This window comes from Battus philenor, unplaced genomic scaffold (genome assembly GCF_028537555.1).
Source record: "Battus philenor isolate CCGP_79_NKW_IND1 unplaced genomic scaffold, ilBatPhil1.0.hap1 SCAF_1, whole genome shotgun sequence".
NCBI lineage: Eukaryota > Metazoa > Arthropoda > Insecta > Lepidoptera > Papilionidae > Battus > Battus philenor.
The window spans coordinates 12,418,942-12,443,610 of record NW_027181661.1 but is presented as its reverse complement, the minus strand read 5'-3'; the positions used below and the strand labels follow the sequence as shown (position 1 = coordinate 12,443,610).

The 24,669-nt window shown below is 33.1% G+C and overlaps 1 protein-coding gene across 4 annotated transcripts in view; it reads left to right on the top strand.

Annotated features, from left to right (window-relative positions):
- Positions 1 to 24,669, top strand: part of LOC137918694 (uncharacterized) — a 112,473-nt gene that overhangs the window by 3,855 nt on the left and 83,949 nt on the right. For all 4 annotated transcript variants that reach the window (XM_068761581.1, XM_068761574.1, XM_068761589.1 and 1 more), the window contains exon 2: positions 8,993 to 9,041. In XM_068761581.1, the coding sequence (XP_068617682.1) occupies positions 8,993 to 9,041 (49 nt within the window). The remainder of the gene's footprint in view (positions 1 to 8,992; positions 9,042 to 24,669) is intronic.

Here is a 24,669-nt window from a genome sequence, read left to right as displayed (position 1 = left end):
CTTCCATATGTAACACGAGGTAGAGCATAATACCACTCACAGCATCCATACGCAGCGCAATACAGACCATAATACTACCACCCGCTTCCATACGTAACACGAGGTAGAGCATAATACCACTCACATCATACATAAGCAGCACAATGCAGACCGTAATACTACTAACCACTTCCATATGTAACACGAGGTAGAGCATAATACCACTCACAGCATAAATACGCAGCGCAATGCAGACCATAATACTACTAACCGCTTACATACGTAATACGAGGTAGAGCATAATACCACTCACAGCACACATACGCAGCACAATGCAGACCATAATACTACTAACCACTTCCATACGTAACACGAGGTAGAGCATAATACCACTCACAGCATACATACGCAGCGCAATGCAGACCATAATACTACTAACCGCTTACATACGTAACACAAGGTAGAGCATAATACCACTCACAGCATAAATACGCAGCGCAATACAGACCATAATACTACTAACCACTTCCATATGTAACACGAGGAAGAGCATAATACCACTCACAGCATACATACGCAGCGCAATACAGACCATAATACTACCACCCGCTTCCATACGTAACACGAGGTAGAGCATAATACCACTCACAGCACACATACGCAGCACAATGCAGACCATAATACTACTAACCACTTCCATATGTAACACGAGGTAGAGCATAATACCACTCACAGCATCCATACGCAGCGCAATACAGACCATAATACTACCACCCGCTTCCATACGTAACACGAGGTAGAGCATAATACCACTCACATCATACATAAGCAGCACAATGCAGACCGTAATACTACTAACCACTTCCATATGTAACACGAGGTAGAGCATAATACCACTCACAGCATAAATACGCAGCGCAATGCAGACCATAATACTACTAACCGCTTACATACGTAATACGAGGTAGAGCATAATACCACTCACAGCACACATACGCAGCACAATGCAGACCATAATACTACTAACCACTTCCATACGTAACACGAGGTAGAGCATAATACCACTCACAGCATACATACGCAGCGCAATGCAGACCATAATACTACTAACCGCTTACATACGTAATACGAGGTAGAGCATAATACCACTCACAGCACACATACGCAGCACAATGCAGACCATAATACTACTAACCACTTCCATACGTAACACGAGGTAGAGCATAATACCACTCACAGCATACATACGCAGCGCAATGCAGACCATAATACTACTAACCGCTTACATACGTAACACAAGGTAGAGCATAATACCACTCACAGCATAAATACGCAGCGCAATACAGACCATAATACTACTAACCACTTCCATATGTAACACGAGGAAGAGCATAATACCACTCACAGCATACATACGCAGCGCAATACAGACCATAATACTACCACCCGCTTCCATACGTAACACGAGGTAGAGCATAATACCACTCACAGCACACATACGCAGCACAATGCAGACCATAATACTACTAACCACTTCCATATGTAACACGAGGTAGAGCATAATACCACTCACAGCACACATACGCAGCACAATGTAGACCATAATACTACTAACTGCTTCTATTCGTACAACGAGGTACAGTATAGTATGGCTCGTCTCATCCATACCACACCTGGCCGTTTGTTACAGTTGAAAATGTGCCGACATTTTATATGAGCAGCAGACAAGGTTCAAGAACCAGTAGAGGTTCATTATCAAGGTGAATACTTTATAGGTTCCAATGCATCGCACTGGTCACATTATCAAGAAACTTTCAACGATAGCGTACTAATCTGGCTAAAGCAGCTATGTTGTGTTAACTATGCAAGTAAACATTATTGTTAATACTCTCTCTAGCGTACAAACTAACCTTCGTTCATATAAATTACGAACGCCTTGCACTTGCTGGCTTGGGAAACAGCTCTCTTTTGATGAAAATTAAAATAAATCACGCGCAAGGATAATTTTAAAATCTGCTGCGATGTTGCACACTAAGTAAGAACATACATGACATCTGCCGAACCTGACTAAGAAGTATTACCTCGATGGAGTCAAAAGTTTCGACTCTGAATGCTGAAGATGTGGTTTTCTATCGACTTCACTAGTAACGGTACTAGCGGCTTGGTTGTGTAAGGATTTACTTTAAATAAATTTTCTAACCTTCCTTTTTGTCGCGTAATCTAAACATGATTAGAAAAAACTTTTAAATTTGGTATGGCCGCTATAATCTCGTGCACGCTTCCTTTTTATGTATAATTTATATTAAAAGTTATAATAATCAAACAGCTAGAATATTATTAGTACGATGCTCATAAAAAATGCCATAGCAACGAAACTCTTCACATTAGCATGGACGGACAATCAAGTTATTTATACAATTCAGTCTAAAATTAAAACAAAGAAACTTGTATTTTCGTTTTACTTTTTGTAATATGCAACACTAATTAATCTATTAATGCCATACTATACGAGTGATTTAAACTTTGAGATGCATCGCAATTAATGTTTGTTAATTTTACAGCTCCGCATACTTATATTTAAATATATTTTAAACTCTTTTTTCTTAATTGCGCAACATTCATAAAGGCGCCTTTTTTGTGGCTTAACATTTACAATAAAATAATTTATACGCACTAGCTGCCTGGTTAGATTACGTTCGGTTAAAAGTTATTGGCCTGTCTTAGATGAATAAAAAAATTAATGAAGAAGAAAAGTATTTCAGAGTGCCTTAATGTATTGATTTAATATATCGAAGTCATAAGACAATTATTATTAAATGTTTTATATTTCGTACAGACTTTAGTAAAAATGTGGTTTTATGGCCAATAAATAAATGCTTTTAGGTACAAAATATTTTTTAATTCACATCACCTTAACACTTTTTGGGTTCATATGACACCAACTATTTTACAATTTAGTAAAGTAAGTGTTTCAATTAACTTATTAAGAAAAGAAAGCAGTTTTTAATATTATTCGCGAAAATTTTTCATTTCTTCTTCTGTAACAACCTTATCATTACCATAACGAAAATATGAGAAAACGAAAATAATCATAATTAGTCCGTCCATTCTCAAGTTTTATTCCTAGCAAATAAAACATTTGACTATACTTATTTATTTATATAGACTGATATAACAATACAATCATAAATATTAACAAGTGAAATTGTTTACTAACTTTTAATGCACTTGGCCAAACAACCAAACGTTTGCTACGGATGAGATTTAATGAGTTACTAAAACTATAATTTAGTCAATACATTGAAAATACAAGAGAAACATAAGACCTCATAGTTGTGTACGAAGCCGATATTTTAATTTCAAACTAAGCACCAAATGGCGGCATTCAATTCAAGCAAGAGTTAACAAATGATTATATTTTGCAATCTTTAAATTGTTCATATTCAAGCGTTTTTAAGGTTCTTTTCTGATAAATAAATCAGATATCGTAATCATTATACACATAATCATAAGTAATGTATTTACATACATATGTATATACTCTTCGTAAGTTTTAAAGCTTTTTTTTGGATCAAAATTGATTATAGTTGACAAACGGAATAAATAGTACATTAAATAGAAGGCCGTTGTTTTGGCCAAATTTGGCCCAATTAAAGATTTAAAAAATTTAAAATAAAGGATCGTTTGATTTATTTCAAGAGGCATTTTTTAAACAAAATCAACAATATCCAAGCAGTTATAGCTATCAATTTTTTTGAAGGTTCAAAAGTCGTAGTTAATATTTTGCTATTGTGCTATTTAATAGAATATTTAATTAATTTTATTCAGAATTCATAATACTATTATCTGTACACTGTATATTGTTCTTTCTTAATAACTTTCTTAAATGAATGAAAAACTTTAATTTGAAATTAAGGTTTTTAAACTCGCACTACTTCTGCCGACTAAAAAAGTAAATCAATTGTAGGGTTCCATAAAAACTTCTTGTTTATTCTACAATAAACTCATCCGAGTCTCAGCGTCAGTGAATTGAATTTGCATTTCGTTTTAAATTATTGTTATGCTGGAGTTGTGATATATTTGAACCTTTATGTACACATTTTTTTAATAGTAAAATTTGTCTCTGACATATATAAGCCTTTTATTCACAAAGTGGACAAATGAGCTAGTTAAAGTCGTCGGAAGACATTGGAAGCAAGCCGCTTCCAACAATCCTATCGAAAATCCCTATAGGATGGCATATGCCTAACCGGTATTATGCTATGATAATGCTATGATGAAAAAAATAACCGTACATAATCGATGACGGGTTGTAAACTTTTATTTATCTTAAATCAATTAGTTGTATAACGTAATTATCAGCGCTTGTACGATACTTCTAACTAGACATGTGTTCAAATATTTAAGATATGCTAGATAGACGTGAACGCTCACGTAGTAATGCAGTTCACGTGTCGTTTAGATGAAAGAATTAATCAACTTGATAAAGGACCATAGGAATTGATTTTAATTTTTTAATATGTGGTCTCTATACCCTGTGATTTTGTCGCGAGGCGACTTATACGCAAATATTTATCGTGAAATCAGATACATGCATTAACTTCGTTAATATCTTTTTGGAACTTTTGGTTTGTTAGACTACGTTTACGGTATTTAATTTATCTATACATATCACCAAATTAAATATAATATTGAGATTTTCTAACGTGAGTGTCTTCAGACGATGCGGAGCTTACTTCATTGATTAAATTTCTCTTTAATTGTACACTACTAGCAATAGTAAGGCAAAATACCACTTAAATCAGGAAAGCAAAAGGTCACGAGTAGCTCAGATTTTAATTTATAATGCCTCTATTACGTCATCAGTGGTGTTCTGTAACTAAGTTGTGACTGAAAACGGTTAACCTTTAAGTTTGACGATACATCGAGTCACATGTTAATCCGTCTGATAGAGTTGTCGGCAAGCCACGTGCACAAGTTTATTAAAAAGTACATTTGTACCAAAATAATTGGCTAGATAAGTTTTAATAAAAATTAATATCATTATCTTTAGCCTTATACAATCCGAAGAAATTAGCGAGTAATGAATATTCTATAAATTAAATTCCATGAAAATTGTATACAGGCAGTCGACTTCGTCATATTTTTTGACCAGTTACTGTTACTCAACCGGCATTTGCAGAATCAAGAAAGGCAAGTCTCAAATGGCGCTAATCGTATGACTTCTTAAGGCAGCAAAGCACGTGGGCTCCCGGGGAACCTAGGCTCGTGCCGCTACACAACTACTGTTTCACCGAATTGGACGTCAATTTCATTTCAATTTGATTACAGCTAGTTCAGCATTAAATATTAAAAATATTTACAAGAGGAATGGTAACTTTCAACATAATTATGATGTTATCGATCGTGTGAACGGACCTTTAGTCAAGCGTTCGCAATGAAATTAGTTTCGAGACAAACGTGGGCGTTGCGAGACCGTCGGATAGTAACGCTTTGAGCAAATGTGGTTTGCGTTAGTTTCTGATGTTTTGACGTCCGATAACAGTCTGTTCTGATTTCGCGATATTTCGCAAGTGACTAAATTGTTCTTATTATAAATTTGTTACAACATTAGATAATTAACTCAGTGTAAATATAAATTGACAAACATTTCTCCGCGATTATATTGTATTTTTTTAAATTATTTACATTTTTTTTCCTCCGTATGAATTATATAGTGACAAATTATAAAAAAACCCGTAGTTTTAACGTATAATGGATGTAGTATATGGCTTTTGAGGTTAATTTTGTATTTATTAATAACATTAATTATGTGATAATTTTATTTGTAGTTAGTATTTTATACTTTTGTCCATATTCCTAAGATGCAAGTAAGATATTTCTAGCATAACAGTGTCACAACTCGGGAAGCTCTGAATCATTTCCTCTTCCAAAATACTGCATTCCCTGAAGACAAAAGTCTTTGACCAGTGTGCGTTAACGGTGATAATTTATGGCTTGGAAAGTTGGTCGCTTTCGGGGAACCTTATAGGAAGGCTCATGGTCACTCAAATAGCAATAAAGAGAGCTACGATCGAATCAGAAATGAGGAGATCCTCAGAAAAACCAAGTTCACGAAATTACGTCTAAGTATTATTCATCTGAAGTGGCAGTGAATGGGACACATCGCTCGTGTAACTGATGGCTGTTAGGGCCAACAGGTTCTCGAGTGACGACCACGAAACAGCAGTCGCGGCGTGGGTAGACCCCCGCGAGGAAAACCGACGACATTTTTAAGATAACAGGAAATCGCTGTAATAATATATAATAATTGCTAACATCATAAGACCGGTCAATGTGGCGATCTTTGTGTGTGGCCTACGCATTGTAGTCAGCTTCTATCGCCCTAAAACATTTTTCGGATCCTAATAGGAGAAAGCAATGTCATCTCACATGACATGGGACAATTTGTACTGTTAGTACCCGTGCAGACAAATTATGATCATTACACTATAAACATCACAACAACACAGCGAATATCTTAACGGAATTTTCCAAAAAGCCCACAACTGGGCATAAAGGCCTCATTTATTCACTCATAAATTATTATTTACATGTTTGAATAAATTTAGCTATATAATAAGATGAACCTTAAGAATCATCATTTTCTGTTGAATTTAAATCTGCAATGAAATCGATATATTTTATCCCTTAAATGCATATTTATAAATAAAAGTTTAACTAGAAGGAAATAGTAAATAATAAATAACATTAAAAAGGATTATATCATTATTATTACATTTATTGTATTTTCCTTACATTTATTTTCATAAATATTGTATTATATTTTAAACGACTAGACATTTACGCGTCGTTACTGTTAAAAATATGCTATCTTTAAATTGGTGAAGCGAACTGATTTGAACAGTTCACGTAGTTTTTTACGCTTATAGCAACGTTAAATTACTCGTCGAAATGCTATGCTAGGTCTCAGTCTCTGAAATAACAGAAGCTTAATTCGTGTCTAAATTAAAACAGAATCATTAAAAATGCATGAAAGTAAATAGCTGCTAGTGACAAACTAGGCACTCCGGGAAAAAAGAAAAGACATAGTATAACTAGCAAAATAATAGTATCAAAACAATCAAAAGTAAGACAAGGGTGAGTTTGCTCTTAGAAAGTTCCTCTTTAGTCTCTATTTCGGGTCAACAAACAGGAGAACAACTTAACTAGTCACGTCTATTTTATAAGAAGCGAAGACCTGCCAACGAGAAAGATCAAAGGTTCTCGCCGTTAAAGCAAACTAAGCCAAAGACGTACACTGCTGTTTTAGACAAATAACATTTTAGAATATACCTTAAATTGCACGAAAAATATTTTTTATTTATAATAAATTTTATTAGTTTTAGTTTATGTAATAACACAAATACAATATACAATACAAAACATAACATATACAAGGACAATACATAACTAAACAGGATGTACTTATTTTAGCCACATCTAAATAAATGTTCAATTTCTAGCGAATTCTTATACGTAGTCAGTCACCTGTGAAAAGTAATAATGAATTTCACAAGCATTTATTTTCTCTATATTTCTGTAAATTAACGTCTGTCCGTATTTCAGTGTGCGGGCAAAACGATTTTCAGATAATAAACACCTCGTATGTTTTTGTCGCAACGTAGGACCCAGTTTAATGCCAGATGTTCCAAATTGTTGGACCAAAGTCGCTACGTTCATTGATTATTTAAATATTTACTAAGGTTGTGTGTGAATTTAAGAGTATGATTATATATTCATGTAGAGTTCTAATTAAAGCAAATTATTACAAAGTTGTAACTTGGATAAATTACGTAAAACTTTCATTATGAATATATTAGCAGGATATCACAATTTTTTTTTTAATAATCGAACGGTCACCTTGCAACGGCGATTTTTGGGAGAGGCGATTTTTGGCTTTGAGTAGGCTTCTATAGACTGACAACATGATAATCGCCCGTAAGCGGCTAGTGGTTAAGATCCTTTTAAAAAAACTATTCAATAAAAACATTTCAATTAAAGATGGCACTTGTCAATAGTTAACAAACAATCAAGATGGGTCGTCATGATAAGATTAATGTTTCAATAGTTTAACCATTGCAAAAAAAAGGCGAATTACAATTAAATTATTAAATGGAGATATTATTTTGTCAATATTACTAGTGTCCGAAACACCTTAGAAAACTTCAAAGTTACTCTAGCCTCGTCCGTTTGCAAAGGTCAAATACAGTAAGTTACGGCAGCGAGAAGGTTAGGTTACAAAGTTGCTATGACACATGCTTGGGTTGATACCTGAATATATAACTTGCATTGATTAATTGCAACTACCATATATATAGTTAGTAATAAGATGGCCTTGTGATGTTAACTTCTTTATATATGTAGCGGTTTTATAGATCCGACAAAGTTTTTAATTTTTTTTAAACTGGCGTATATCGATTATTTTTGCTTTATATATTGAAGTAAAGAACATGATATTAATTTATCATGTAGCATATTTTAAAAACATGCAAAATACATCATAAGATTTTTATATTAAGGGTATGAGTGGTTTTTTAACAATAAGGCACAAAATTAAAATGCTTTATTGTTTTCAAAAACCGAAATAATTTGCTACGTCAGACTATGTAAAAGGATGTAGAGTTAATTTTAAAAAAGTTCTTTTTTTAATTATAATTTTAATAAGGAAAATAAGCGGTGGCTATTTAATATTGTTAACGACATAATTTCATTGCTATAGTAACTATGTATATACTTGTTTTTACCGTAATAATATACTAAACTTTCATCGTTGTTGATGCCAAGATATTGGAATCTGGAGTGGTAGATTTCTATACGATAGTCTGCACAGCCCACTTAAGCTTTTACAGCAGAGTGGAGTCGTATGCAATCCACCGTATGAAAATTTTATGAATAACGTAAAGCGTGAGCCTGATATCTTATTTATTTGGTGTAAATTTTAAGAGATATTAATACGATTTCTTTTTTGCAGAGAATTGAAGACAGAACCTCGGATTTTTCTGACGATGTTGAAGAAATAAGTAAGTATATAACCTTTTTTTTACTTTCTTTTTAAATAGAGATGAGTCTTATATTATTATTTATGTTTGTAAAACATTTCATAAATCAATAATTTACATTCTTTAAAAGGACTTTTTTTTGAAATATGAAGTGTGCTTTAAAAGTCTAACTTTATTACTTCACACTAGAAATTCTGAGGTAAAATAAAATTGAATAAGATTTTACACAGAATCTTATTTCACGCATTCTATATCCCAACCTGTACAAACTTCGTACGTAGCACAGAAAACGAAGTATTGAATTTTTTGATAATCTCAGTCACATCGATCACCAATACTGAAGATGTATTAAGAAATTTTAACCAAATAAATTTTACCATTCTTTCCAATATTTGCACATTTTTTTTTGCAACAAATAAACATCTCAACGTGACATGTATTGACTGAATAATTAGGAGCTTTACTTTGTACGAAACGACTGTCGTGCTCTTTGAATATTTTTTAAAAATATTTATTATCGATTTATATAATATTTTAATTATTTTTATATATACGATCGATTGATAAATGTCAACACCTTAAAAAATAAATTATAAAAAATCGTGGGCCATTAGATTCATTTAATAGATAGGTATAATTGTTTTAGATAATTAAGAACTAAATTCCTAGGCAAAATGCATTAACAATCATCCAACAAAACAACATTAAGTGAGTGAATGTGTTGCTCATTTGCTATCTATTATTTTGTGATACAGCCTTTACAAAAATCAACAGTTATAGAAATAATAAATAACGTAATGTTAAATAAGCTATCTGAATTCGGACTAGCATACATAAAAATTCATTAATATTTGCTATCCGTGTACGCAGACTTAGTTCTGCCAGAATTTATTGGCCTGCCGTATTTCAACATAAAAAAAAAGATATCTCAGAGTATTCACTTCATACAGGCCAGTCTACAACTAGGTGTAGAAGCTCGTGTATATTCCTTTAAATTGTAGTATTACGGGTGATTGGCTAATCTAAACGGCCGTCGGAAGGTATAATTTTTCTAATCTTTTGTATTTGATTACCTTTTTGTTTTTATAATTAAAGAATACTGATGGTCACCCATAAATTTTATAAAAAGATTGTCTCAATTTTTTATCAATGCTCATGCTTAACAACTTGCTCAAAATGAATCTATTATAAACAGAGTTGTATATAGCAATCATTTGGTGTCATTACTTTAGTGCTTGAGGGCAATTGAATTGAGTTATTCTACGCTGATTGAACTTTTTGAAGATTGCGTGGAACGAGTCTAGAATAAGACTCGATTACTTGTTGACATTTTCCCAGCCAAAACATTTTTACTAAACATTAAATTTTAAAATGTATTTTGAAATGATTTGTGATTAACTTATGCTGTGTAACATACACTACACATTCGTAATAACCTGATAGTAAGTCCAGCAGATTTATTAATATACTTCTTCGAGTCCTACATTCGAAGTTAACGACAAATTTACATTTTTTTAATCGCTACACATACATTTGCTTAACGTCAACACATGCAAGATAACCTACACATAACTTAAAGCTTAATTTCTTCGTTGTAAAACAATACTGGCTTAAGAAATTCAATATTTAATAAAATTTATAATAAAAATCAGTTTTTTTCAAATTAAAATTTTTCTTCTTTATAAGTCTAGGAAAATAGATTTCCCATAATTTATAAGGAATAAGATATAGTAATGTTCCTTGAGTTGTACTGCGCATCTGGCTAGTTTTGATAATTACAAAATATTTGGATCATAGGAGAAGAATTAAAGTTTCCTTTTGTATTTTACGGATATAACTATGACTATTTCAGTTTGTGGTCTCGCGTAATAAATAACGCAAGTCGCTAGACGTTTTTTAAGACTTTCCGACCGCCCTTGTTCTTATCAGCCAATGGACTCCCACTACAAGGCATAGGCCTCCCCCAAAGATTGCCACTATGAGCGATCCTGCGCTGCCCGCATCCAGTGATTTCCCGCGACCATGACTATGTCGTCGGTCAACCTAATGACGGTTCTAGCCACGCAACGTCTACCTACTCGTGGTCGCCTCTCGAGAACCAACGCCAACGGCTATCGGCACGAACGATGAGCCCCGCTCACTACCACTTCAGACGAGCAACTTTTCGATCTACGTCGGTAATCTTGTTCTTCTGCAGTTCTCCTCATTTCTGACTCAATCTAGGAGCGTAATTCCGAGCATAGCCCTCTCCAATGCTTACTCATTGATGTAGCTAAGGACCGCATGCGCTCGGCGTTTGGAGTGTTGGGAGTGTCTTCAGACTTCCTCGCTCAACTGTAGAAGCCTGTGTAGCCTTTTTTCTATAAGAAAACATTACAAAGTCAGTCGGCTCTGAGACCCCGCAGTGATCACACGTTCTTTCTGAACGTTCCAACTGTCGTCTCATCTCGGCGCCCCCGCGTGGGTAGTTTAGGGTCTATAGGTAGGTAAAGCTAGGGCTACTAGCCGCGTTTCACAGACTCCGGGCGACGTCGCGTTTGTACGAATTTGATCTACATACACTCATGCCGTAGTAAGATATGACATAGTGTTGGCGTGATTATACAGGTTCCTCCTTTGGCGAGAATCCCATCATCGCCTACGGCAGTCTCATGGCCCAAAAAATTCCGGAGAAGTATGTCTCACGTCAAAAACCGCCTGACTCTCCGCAATCACCGGACACCCCTGTGCTCCTTGTTTTGAAACCCACTTCGAAACTTCTCCCCTCCCTTTTACCCGACTCTTTGTCATTTTTCTAAGAATATGTAATTAGCGTCAGCTTTTTCAACCGCAAACCAATTAAAGTCGATATTTATACAAATGGAGCAAGAACGTCTTACCTATTTATTATATAATGGATGAAGAGCTAAGAAATTAACTATAGAATTGATTCAACTATAAAGGTAACGTACGCAATTCTCCGCAGTCGATAAAGAAACCCGGATTAAGTCGCAATATAAATTGAGCTGTGTGCCTTGTGGGATTGGAGAGGTATTATCAGTCGAAACCATAAATTAATCTGTTGTTAACAACTAATAACTCATCATAACGTAACAGAGCTTGGTTAAGTAAATTTAATGCATGGATAATTATGTGGTCGACGCATTAACATCGTACGGCGGGTCGTCAGGTTAATCTTAAATGTAAGCACTTGTAGCACGGAACAAAAAATTTCAATTTTAATATGTTATAGCAAAATATGTAGGCGACAAACAAAAAAACAAAACAAACTAAACAGTAATTGTAAAATCAAGCACCGATTATATATTATCACTAGATTTGTCAATCCAATGCACTTATCCGTATAACTGTAAAAATTAGAATGCATACTTCTAACATTGATCTCTATTTAGCGCGTACGATGTGACACGGTCGCCTTCTTAACTGATATGCGTGTAAAAGTAAAAAGTCAACAAGTCTGTTGCTCTTAAATTTTTTTTTGTTTAAACATTCATCGATTGTTATTTAGGTCATTTGATAGCACCGTCTCGTTTTCATAAAAGTTATCTTCCTTGACAGATCTTTCTCTTTGTAAGAGTAGTTAAATTTGTAGTTTTTTTATCTTGATTTGTTAAATATATTACATAGTAAATCTCACTTTAATGTTATGCAAATTGGTGGTTAGTATAATACTAGTTTGAGTCAAAATAAAATTTAATATCGTTAATTTAAAGGTTTTTAATTTAAGAGTTATTGTTATATGTATATCCTCCTAGATTCCTAGATTTATTATATGACCGGTTGGTAGCTGCTTGCATCAAGTGTCTTCAAACGACCTTAACATGATCGTCTGTCCATCTCGTAGGTGGACGTTTGGTGACGGCTGTGGTATCCTATTCAGAGCCTTAGGGGTCACAGTGGCCATTTATTTTAAACTCTCGAGTGGGATTATAACGGTTACTTTCGTTCGTCTACGAATTTCCTCATTCGCGATTCGATTTCGCAGAGAAATTCCGTGTAGAGTCCCATCCATGACATGCTGAGCGACTGTATACCAAGGAATGAGATTTTTTCTCTTAACTGTTAAAGTTTTAATTTTTTTATACACAAATAAGTGGTAATAATTTTCTTCATCTTCACCTTCACAAAAAAAATGTCATATCTGTTTAATAATTGCGTGTAGTGGTAGTTTTCTACTCTGATTATTCTAATCTATATTTGTTATTTTTCTTTATCTTATCACATTAAAGCATGTATAAAGCGTGTCGTAGCAGGTTGTTATCGCATTTTGTATTTTATCTGACCATCTGATGTAGGTACACGACCATAAATAATAATATTACATCTATTTATAATTCTTGTATTAAACACAAAGGTAAAACAAAGATTTATTTATATTCGCAAATAAATAATTCGCTAATACTAGTATGTCCCGTAACAACTTAAAACAACATATAGCTCTAGTTTTTACTTTTTTGTTTGAACTTATTAATTTATTTACAGTTTATAATCATAACACATCGTGGCTAAAGTAAATAATTAGACTTTCAGTCACCGTTTTCTACTAAATTTTTTAAAATTCGCGAAATGGATATTAATATAGTATTGGACTACCACACTTTCTAGTGAACGTATTATTAAAATTTCTGTTAATATTTGCTAATGAGTCTTTTATATTTCCCACTTATCGATTATTATCTTATAAAATAAAATGCGCAAGTCGTTTAGTTATACTTTGTTGGAATAAATAGGTAAATGTGGAATAAATAGAACAAAAAAAATGAAACGCAATTAACACCTTATTTCGAAAAATTTTGTTTAATGCGCCGAAAACCGCGAAACCTGTTTAAATGCTAAATTTATTTTACTACAAACGTTAACAGTGGTTAGAACAAATATGTAAAACCAACAAGCTTTTATGAGTATATTCGAACATGTGGCTACGCTTTTTCCTGTATACATAATTTGAAGAAATTTAAGCAATAATAATTATTAAAATCTTTACGATTTATATAAGCACAGGTAATTTAAAATTTGGTAAAAGTTTCAATACTTTTTCTATTATATAATGAGGGCCCGTGGCGCAAGTTTTTAACTTAGAAGTAATCTTAAATTGTTTTCCCTTCTTATATTTTAGCAACGATTCGTCGGTGAAGTATTTGCTTCGAGTTTTTAATTTACGTAGAAACGTTATTTTGATATTCTTCTTTTTCTGTTACTGCGCCAGAATGACGTTATGTTTTTTTAGGAAATTAATAATTTCCTAGGATTTTTTTTTTTAAATTAAAGAGTTTGTACTATGAACACTTCATGAGACAACTCTAATGACATTTTACAATGACACCATTTCCTGCATATTTCTCCTTTTGTCGTATCCTTCACTACTGAGGACCATGATTCTTTCTGGAAGTTATTCGCGCACTATCTTACCGATATCCATACTTTTAGATATATAAATGAATGTAAATATAAATATTTTGTTAGCACAGAAGCAAATGTAAGTACATTCAGGGCTTCACTTGCATTTGACAGTCTTACATATTGTTTACTGCGGAAACCCCAAATCTCCCCCAACCGTTTCGTCGCATAGACACCTAAGGCGCCGTAAAGTATTTTTTTGAAAATTTCGTTCATTCTGTCATAATTACAATAAGAGATTTGGTTACTTTAATAATTTTGGGCTTTTCAAATTGTTGCAAAATTTTCTCCTCTTTCATCCTTCATAATTCATCCCAATCTTTTATTTACAAAAAATTCTTGCATCACCTCCCATCTATCGCCAATATTCTTTCACTATTACTTTCTATTGTTTTACTTCATGCTGATTTGCAGTTGCATCTCACCCTATAGTTTCTGTCTATTAAACACGGGACAACGAACGATTACACGCACCACAGTCTGGACCACCCCTAGGTCACAAGTATACGAGAGACTTTCCTTGAGTTTAAACCTTTGTAGATATTCCGAAAATCTGTCATGCCCTCTGAGCATTTGGGTCAGAACCGTGTTTAGCCCGATTTTTCGAAGCGCGCTATAGACCGATTAGACATCCGAAAAAACGCGGTACAGCGGTTTCGAAAGTAATCGAAGTGTAAATATCATCGAAGTCATATTGATCGTCAATACTTAAGGAATGTTAAATAATTTTTACCGAATATATTTTAGTACTCTTCCAAATATTTACATGTTTCCCTTATAACATATTTGCCAGAACTGACAATTGACTGAATGATGGGAGATGTGTTAACGTAATATTTAACGTCTGTGTTCCTACGTTTGTATGTGTAAAGGCGTTTTTATTCGTTCGATTGACAAAGGCAGGTCGTTGCCTAAAGATGTCGACTACAAGAGCTCTCGAATCAATCTGATACACAAGTGTTTTATTGTATTATATAATTACAAACAAGACGAAAGCAAAACGTACTTCGAAAAATACTTTAATTAAGTCCAGACAATATTTTTGTGAATAACCTAATAAACCTTAAGGTTTTGGGTTTTGTTGTATTGTTGCAACTTAAGTTCCAGGGGTGCGAAACTGGCCATTTTTGATTTCATCGTTTCTTTACATTAAAGTAAAAAGTTATAAGACGAATCAATAAAGGATATCTTCATACCGTCTGAAAATCGTTGTAAGTCTTTTAAATTATGACTGTATTCAATTTAATATTCATGCTTATTGGGTTAATTGATTTTGTTGTCGTCTTTATTTGTTTGATATGGAATTAAATGGCAAAATTGAACACGTTTTTTTTTTAATAATTTTTCAAAGCTATTTTTTGAGAGATCTTTCTTGTCTACAAGATCAGATTTTTCCTGAAAGTAATTTTTTTAAATATCAATTTTGAAATACCTGAAAATAAGTAAGTAAATATGTTTAATTTTGTAACCTATAATGAGCACTGTTGACGTCGCAACCACCGATAAGTTCCGATAACCGCAAGCTCCATAACAGCAAGCGGGCCCTATGGTTTGTTAATATCGTAGTGAATTAAATAAATATTACTTAGAAGCCTTTTAATTGCAGCTACGCATTTCCATGAGGTAAATTGAAATTTATCAACAGGACATTCTCACTTCTCAACGGGGGCCGTTTGTTAAATTAATTTCATTGATGATTCAATTATCGCCCGTAGCGTTTATTGCGCACAACGAGTAGATGGTTTGTTTTTCTTTTGCAAAGAAAATATACCATTCGGGAGATTATTCTCTTGGTAGGTCTATAAAGTAAGTAATTTGATGCGATAATATTTTAAAACTTCTTGCCAAAAATCACATTCTGGAAACGATTTGTTACGGTTAATTACGAATGGGGATTGAAAATACGTCGAAAAGTTTAGATTATTTACGCGATGCGTGCTGTTCTGTCTAAATTATTGAGAATAGACGATTTTTATGCTTATATTTAAAGAGATATATAAATCATCAAAATAGTTAACGAAACAAGCTACTTGCTTGTAGTTAAAGCTATCGTGTTAAAAGATCGTATACAGTGTGTTATTACCTTTACTGTTGTTTCCCCACTCAAGACTGAGTACTGTAATAAATCATTAGCACTAAACATAATCGTACTGCTTCAGTGCATAATCGTTTCAAGTAGTCTACTAAATTGCAGCGCGCTAAAAGTGACTAGCGAATGTGAAGTCCACGTATTCATTTCCGTCTTATGATAATACATATAAAAGCGTATAAGGTTTATTACTTCTCTTGATATCCTGAATATTAGTTTTATTTATAGGTCCTACAAAATCTTTGCGCTGATTTCATAACTAATTAACTTTTTATAACAGTTTATAACGAATAATGTACCAAGGACATGTAATAATAAATAATTTATGGTCCGATAAGGAATTTCTAGATTTTTCTTATCCTAAAAAATGAACAAAATCATCTTAACCGCTATGCCAATGGGCTGCACTAAACATAATTTCGGCGTGGTAAATATACGTTTGGTTTAGAGTGCCATAATGCGTGGGAGGTGTCGTTAAAATCAAGTCGTTCACGCGTCCAAAAATAAATCTTAAATTTTTAATGGAAAACGTCACAGGTCTATAATTATTGAATTATTTTACCTCTACTTTCAAATTAAAATCTCTTTTTTAAATCAAATAACAGTACTATTCTGTGAATTTATCTACGTTATAAACATTTAAGTAGCTTATTTAATAAAGTCTTTGTTTTAACTTATTTTATCTCAAAGGTGATAATTTCGATATATCTCAATAAGAATCTTTGAGTAATGACAAAATTTAAAAAAATTCGTTACATACTATAAACTTACACCGATTTGCAAGTTGATACAAAAATTCGTTTTCATATTTGTCATTTGGTTGAATTTTCGATATTGTACATTAATAAGCGTCATTGTATGGAACTTTAAAAAGTATAGTCATAGTATTGTTTGTCCAAATACTTCAAAAGTGCAAAATTTAAATTTAAAATAACATTTAATAAGGTACTTATGTGCACAATTCAATCGTTAGTAATTTAAATATTATAAGTAGTAATATACCACCGGATCGGAATGCTGTTATACTGAAAAGAGCCTATTATAATTTCAAGAGTCGCTTTTTGTAAATTAAATTTAACAATGTTTTATGTATATTATATTTTAATATATCAATCATACTAATGAGACAATATAAACCCCTAAATGCTATAGTGAGATTTATTTATATAAAATATTAATTTTAGTTTTAAAACTAAGAAATGAACCAAGAACAAGTCTAAGATATCATGTGAAAGTACTACTTTCTGCTTTAACAATAGGGTATTTTGCCTAATGGACAGAAATCGCGTGTAATTAAAGTTACTATTTAGTTTTATTTTATGCGCGTTAAAAATTAATCTGTTTTATTTTTTAAAAAATATAAATTATGAGAATAATATACTCGTTACAGGTCTATTCTATTAGAGGCCGTCCATATACTATATTATAAAAATTTCAAAGTAAAAAGAGTTTATTACTCCTGATTTCGTATTTTAAAATTTTCACGTCACAGAGAACCTAATCGTCTGTTCGCCTTTTAGTATTAAAGATTTTTCAGCTTTAAACATTTTTAGAAATATAACCGTTTTTGTCTGCTTATTATTTATCCAATATGACGTTTTAAAAATTGTAAGTATACAGTTTTCGCAATAGTTTACCTTAAGTCTTAAAAGCTCGTTTAAGTTTTTTAGTTTGCGCAATGCTATAAACTGTTTCCACAAAATTTCCCCGAACTTTGGGAAGCCAATGCAATATTCCGAAACATTTATCGACTTGTATTTTTAGCTGAAACCGTACACTAAATTATTGTACTGCTACTACGTATATTTTAGCAAAAACAAGCGATAGACTCTGAAGGACTTTTAATTTTTTTATTATTTATTCGGAAAAGAGATATTATTTACAGATAAATCTGAGGAATCTTAGTTAACAAACCCTTAAAGAAACACTGTTTAATAAAGGCTTGGTTTTTTCAGCTAATTTTTATCCAAGAGTGAAAACATTCTTCGGATAATCGCGAGTCAAAACAATCGACTTATTGATAATTATTTAAAATATTTCTTGAATATTTAGCGTAATTAAATTTATAAAAGCGTTAAAGATTTTCTCTAAATTTGATATCCTCCTGTATACTTACTGTTTAAAGTTTAAGAGTTATTCACTACTAATATGTTATCGTCTAAGCAGAGTAGTAGTAGTTAACCCAGCAGTAGAGAACTAAGACTTGTGATCATAAGTCGCGGGATCAATTCCCTGCATGCAATCTTATGTAATTCACAATTTTTACATTAATCACATAAGATTTCGTCTACTCAAAATGTTCCAGAGGACGTGCAGCGTTCTCTGCATGCCATAATACCACACGGCGATCGCCAACCCGCCTGACAAGCATGGTGATTATGTTATATTCCCCATAGACATCTACGGGGGAGGCCTATGCCTTGTAGTAGGCGTCGATTAGCTGAAAAAAAATTTTTTATCTTCACCATGTCAGCCAATAGGTGCCCTCTGCAAGGCATAGTTCTCCCCCAAAGATCGCCACGATGGACAAGATCATCCATCGCTTCCTGCATCCAGCGACTTCCCGTAATCTTGACTATGTCGCCGGTTAACTTGGTGGGCGGGGTCTACCCACGCTGCCTCTACGGGCTTGAGGTCGCAACTTAAGAACCTTTCGACCACAAGCTTCTTCAGTCGAACAATTCTTTGAGCTACATCCCACGCCCTTAGTTCTTTTGCGAATATCTTCATTCCTGGTTCAATCTTTGATATATTCAGCAGTATATGGAAAAGTAAAATAGTGGTGAAGCAGGAATTAGTATTAGGTACAAAATAAATGTAGCTAAGAACGCATGTATAGAAGCACGCTATGTACATTTCTCCCGTTATAGATAAAATGGCTTTTATTGTGAAAGGAAAGCTCTCCTCTGAAATGCACTCAGTAAATGAGTATTGAAAATCGCTATTATTAAAAATTTTATTGGAAACTGTACTGCCTGCACATACAAGAATTGTACATTATGTTATGATTTTATCTCTAATACTGCTAGCCGCACAATTTTTAGAGATGATTTTGATATTAGAAGTACATAAATATAAACTGGCTCAAATTTATTTACATACACAATGAATGGATTTATTTATGTATAAATACCACTCATGAAATTGTAAATATAATGATATACACTTAACATTTTAATAAAGAAGTATTATGAATAAACTTGTGAGAATTTCGATTGTTTTTAGATATCTTAAAGGTCAGATAGAAAATACGTTCGCCTAATATTTGTACGAACTTTTCGTACTAATATAACTACAAATGGCTTCTGAAAATTGGTAAAAATAACATAATTAATAATTTTAGAAAAATTGCTATGTAACGCTAGTAGCGTAGGAATGGTTGCATTACTATTAGGTAACATTATGGTAACATTGCTTGATGCTATGTCATTTGTGGCTAAGACGTAGAGCAAACAGAGTGGTGTAGATTCGATTATTTAGAAAATGTTCTTATACTATTGTTACTAATTTTAAGAAAGAAACAGATCGATACTTCCACCGTCGATTTTATTTTAAATGTAAATATGCATCATCAACTAGAGAAATTTAACTTATGCGAGTAATAGTTATTCTTTAAATAAATATAATCAAATTACAGCAAATATATGTAGCTACACTTAGAGGGTAGATAATAGCCGAGAGGCAAGAGATAATTAACTGCGAGTTGATAAACACGAGAGATAATTTATTGTATTACTTTTTTGTAATTCCACCTAAAATTGGTAATCCAATAAGATTTCAAGTAAAACTCAAAATTGCTATATAAGTAATTTAAGGCAAAATAGACAAGTTATAAAGAAATTATGAAACTTACTTTGGCTTGCGTAATAATATTTCTCGGTAATAAGATGTCCTGTAAGATAGCTGTTTGTTCAGTTTTAATAATTCTGTACTGCCCCAATATATGAATAATTATTTATTTACATCTTTGTTACAAAAAATATATATAAAGTGTGTTCGGTGGCGGAATTCGGATTTAAAATTTAAATTTTCCGGTAACGGTTAGGGGGTGGGAAGGCTAGCACTAGCTTCATTATTAGTGTGGGTTTTTTAATCACGATGTCGCATTGGACGGGAGAACAACGTGCGTTCGCAATCGAAGCGTGTATGAAGGCTAATGATTCGTGTTACGTGATGCTCCAAGTGAAAATCTGATTTTTTCGTCGGTGCAGAGTTCCGAGCAAGAGGTTCAATATAAACAACTCGCGGCTGAGGTCTAGCTAAACGTCAAGGACTAATGAAAACACGCATCTCGTCGCGATCAGCTTGGACAATAATCGGCGTGTGCGCAAGGGAGCAGCTGCTCTAGAGCTCCCCGGGACCATTGTGCACGAACTAATATAGAAAGATCTCAAATTTCAAAATTCAGGTCGTGCAAGCACTTAAAGCCAATTGTTACGAATTTCTTAAAACTTTCTGTGAGACAAAATTATAGCGATTTAACAGCGAACACTATCTTTCGGAGTGCCGAAGCACATAGTCATTAAAATGGTTGTGTCAATAACCGAAAATGCCGTTGTAGGTCGCCTAAAAGACAAAACTTACGATGGAAGTATCAGCAACCACTTCACAGTTTCAAAGTTCCTCACTTGGGACTGTGGGAATCTTACGCTTACTCCAGCAATGGAATCATCGGGCTATATTTTTCGCAAAAATACGAGAGCTAAGAATAACTGCGACCGGTGTTTCTAGGCGGCAAATGTTGAACCATTATTAAGAGAATATCCTACCTTTAATTCGCGTACGTGGTTTCAATAAAAGAGTTGCACATCTCAAACGACTAAATAAACCATGCCGCTTTGTCGCAATTTCTTCCATAAAAATTATCGTTCTTTTGGTGACATCTCCTGGCCGTCCAAGAATATTTCGAGGGTGTATCTGAAGGGTGCCTACAAAACGCTGGGTTCGTTTCGTAGATTAACCATCTTAGCGCTTAAAGAAAACATCGTTCGCGAGTTTAGCGCTGTGCTACAATCACTTCTACAGCGAGTGGTACGAAATACCGAGGCCAGAATCCAATAATGTGCCCGACGTGATTTTGTTGAAATGTTGTTGTTGACGTGAATACTAACTATTAAGGCATCATAATTTAAAAGTTGCCTAAAAAGTAAAATCCACACACAATTTTTCCTTTTAAATACACTAGTTTTCTATTCAAATTCTGCCACCGGACCGGCCTTTATAACTGATATATACAATGCACCTACTAACTCGGTTAATTTTTCCGTGCATCATAGTGCCATTAGAAATTGTTCTCGTAGTGTTAATCAATTAAGGATTATATAAAACGGTATAAGTGTTAATGTTTTATAATTATGATATATTATAATTCAATATATAAAACTAGATAAGAAGTTAACGAGTTTTACAATTTGAATAATTACATGATGAAATCTACGAGGAAATCTTAATTTTAGCATTAGGACATCCTGCGGCTGAAATTATAGAAAAACATTGTGGTGTACTGATGTAAAAATTATTTAATAATGAATTAAAAGCTAGATGGCATTTCATATTAAATTTAATTTTGAATTGCCTTAAAATATGAATTGAATTTTAAGTCAAAGATTTAAGCCAAAACTTCGCTCGATTTGATCACGTGATGATCTTTTGAAAGAGCATTAGCTGATAAGTAAATCTTTTCCAATAATTTGCATAGTTTTCTTGTTTATTTTGATTTAACTGTAATGATATCGATGGCTAAATTACACCTGCACGAACGGATTTTTTTAATTGTCTTTATCTATTTGGCGAAAATTCCGTTGAATTAAAATGAAGTATGTAGTGCTTTATCATCCTGTCGTCGATCGTCGTGATGTTCGATCTTGAGATTAATCATTAAAATCATTATGAAATTGATCACTTTCTGGATTTCCAAGCACGGTATGTACACATGTGACAAATACAGTTAATTCATTAGTTTTTTTTTCTTTATTTGGTTACAAAAAGATATCAATAGATCAAAAGGGATTTTATGTTAAAAGTGATAAAGGTTCGTATACCTCATTGTGCTCTTGTACTGAACAAGGTTTGAAAATGATAAAAATGGATTTTACGGAATATACCTTTACGCTAGAAATTTACCGCTGCTTGATACTTTACCCCTTTCAAAGGTCTTTGTAAAACTCTATTGTGTATTGTGCACCACACAGACAGTTAAACACATGTTATAACCATGAATAATCTGATATCAAATGGGCTTATGATAGAGAAGAGCCTTATACAAGACCGAACATTGTAAACTTTAATATTAAATTACATGCTGCATTATAAATTTATTTATCTGATACAGGCAAATGACTTTTTTAATAACTTATACGAAATAACAAATTGCACAGACGGACGTTTTGTATGTTTATATGGTAAAATGAAAATATTTTTAACCTCAATTTCTAGAACCTGTATGATATCATGGAATTTTTTATGTTAGTTTTATTAAAATATTCACGTTCTTTGCAAAGCAATGTATTTAAAGAGTTTTTTGTTTATTTAGTAACTACAATTACATGAATATGAGTTTTCAGATGCAACCAGTAATAAATGTTTATTTTGTCATCACTGCCAAAAGTTTAATTTATTCCGAAAACTACGAGTTCATTTGTTTTATAACGACTAAGTTCTTTAGTGACAAATAATAAATTTTAGTAAGGTTTAAAAGGATTAAGGTTAAAAAAATGCATGTCTTATTTATTATGTATGTACTATTGTATGTAATTTTTTGTACTATTTTTCAATTACATTTTCACATCAGCCTTCTTCTTATCTGTATACCGCCGTAGGTTGATTGGTAGGGGAAGCCTTTACGGTATTAGGTAGGTCCTCTATTGCCCAAGTGTAAAAGGATAAATATCTAGAAGTGTTAAAGGATATAATGTTAATAAAAAATCTATAAAATAAATCTTGTTAACTAACCTGACTAAACCTATTATTTGTAAAAATTTAGTGTACATTTTTTTTATAATTTTCCAGTATTTTTCATTAATATTTCCACTCTTTTGACAGCAAAGCAATTTGGATATTGGACACTGAAATCATAAAAGAAATTGCAACAAAGCGAGTTTGAATGACGTCCAAAACATAATGTTGATAAAAGTTAGTTCACCGCACATAAGCATGTGGTGGACGTGGAGGCTGTACGCTTGTCGTACCGTGCAGCAGTGTATGTGTATGTTAACAATTTATAGTATAAAACTCTCTTGAGTTGTTAAAGAAGAAAAACGAAATTTCGTATTGTATGTTTTAAATTATGCTTTGTCTTATACGACCCTAGTAATTACGTATTAGATATTCTTCTTTGAAAGTTTTATATTAACAATATTTATTATATCTTTATGGAACTCCGACAAGTAAGAGCGGGCTCTTATTTTGTAAAACAAAGGGTATTAGAAGAAGCCATTTCGCTCGGACTGTAGCGTATTACTTTAATATTTAAGAGCGTTATTTATTTATTGGTCGCTAAACGACCGCAGCGTGCTCATAATGTATTATGCTTATATTATTTGAAGAAAGTTGAAAATATATGGTTTGGGGGCAGATTTTTTGCATTTCTCTAAACTTTATACAAGACACAATTACGTGGTATCGTCAGTGTTGATTATTGTGTGTAATGTCTTGTGATGCGTGTCATGGGTTATGTGTGATAAGTGGCACATGTGTGACTTCTATATTGTGCGTGAAGAGTATCATATGTGTGTAACCAATGTTGTATGTCATCTGTGTCATGTGTGATGTATGTTGTGTGTCATGTGTGAGATGCGTTTCAAAAGTGATTTGTGTAATGGGTGTCCCGTGTGTCCTGTGTTCTTATACATATGGAATGTGGGCCATGCGTGTGACAGGTCTCATGTAAGTGATAATTGTCCTATGTGTGACGTGTCACGAATATCCCTTGTTTGATGTGTATGATAAGAGTCCCGTGTAAGATGTGTGTGATGCATGTCATGTGTGTTATTTGTGTGCTGTGTATGAAGAGTGTCATGTGTGATGAGTGTCATATGTGTCAAGTGTGTCAATTATCAACTCACATTACAATTTTGAGACGTGTGTTATGTGTTTCGTGTGTTGTGTACGATCAATGTCGCGAGTGTGATGAGTATCAGATGTTTTTGTCTGTTTTGTGTTTGT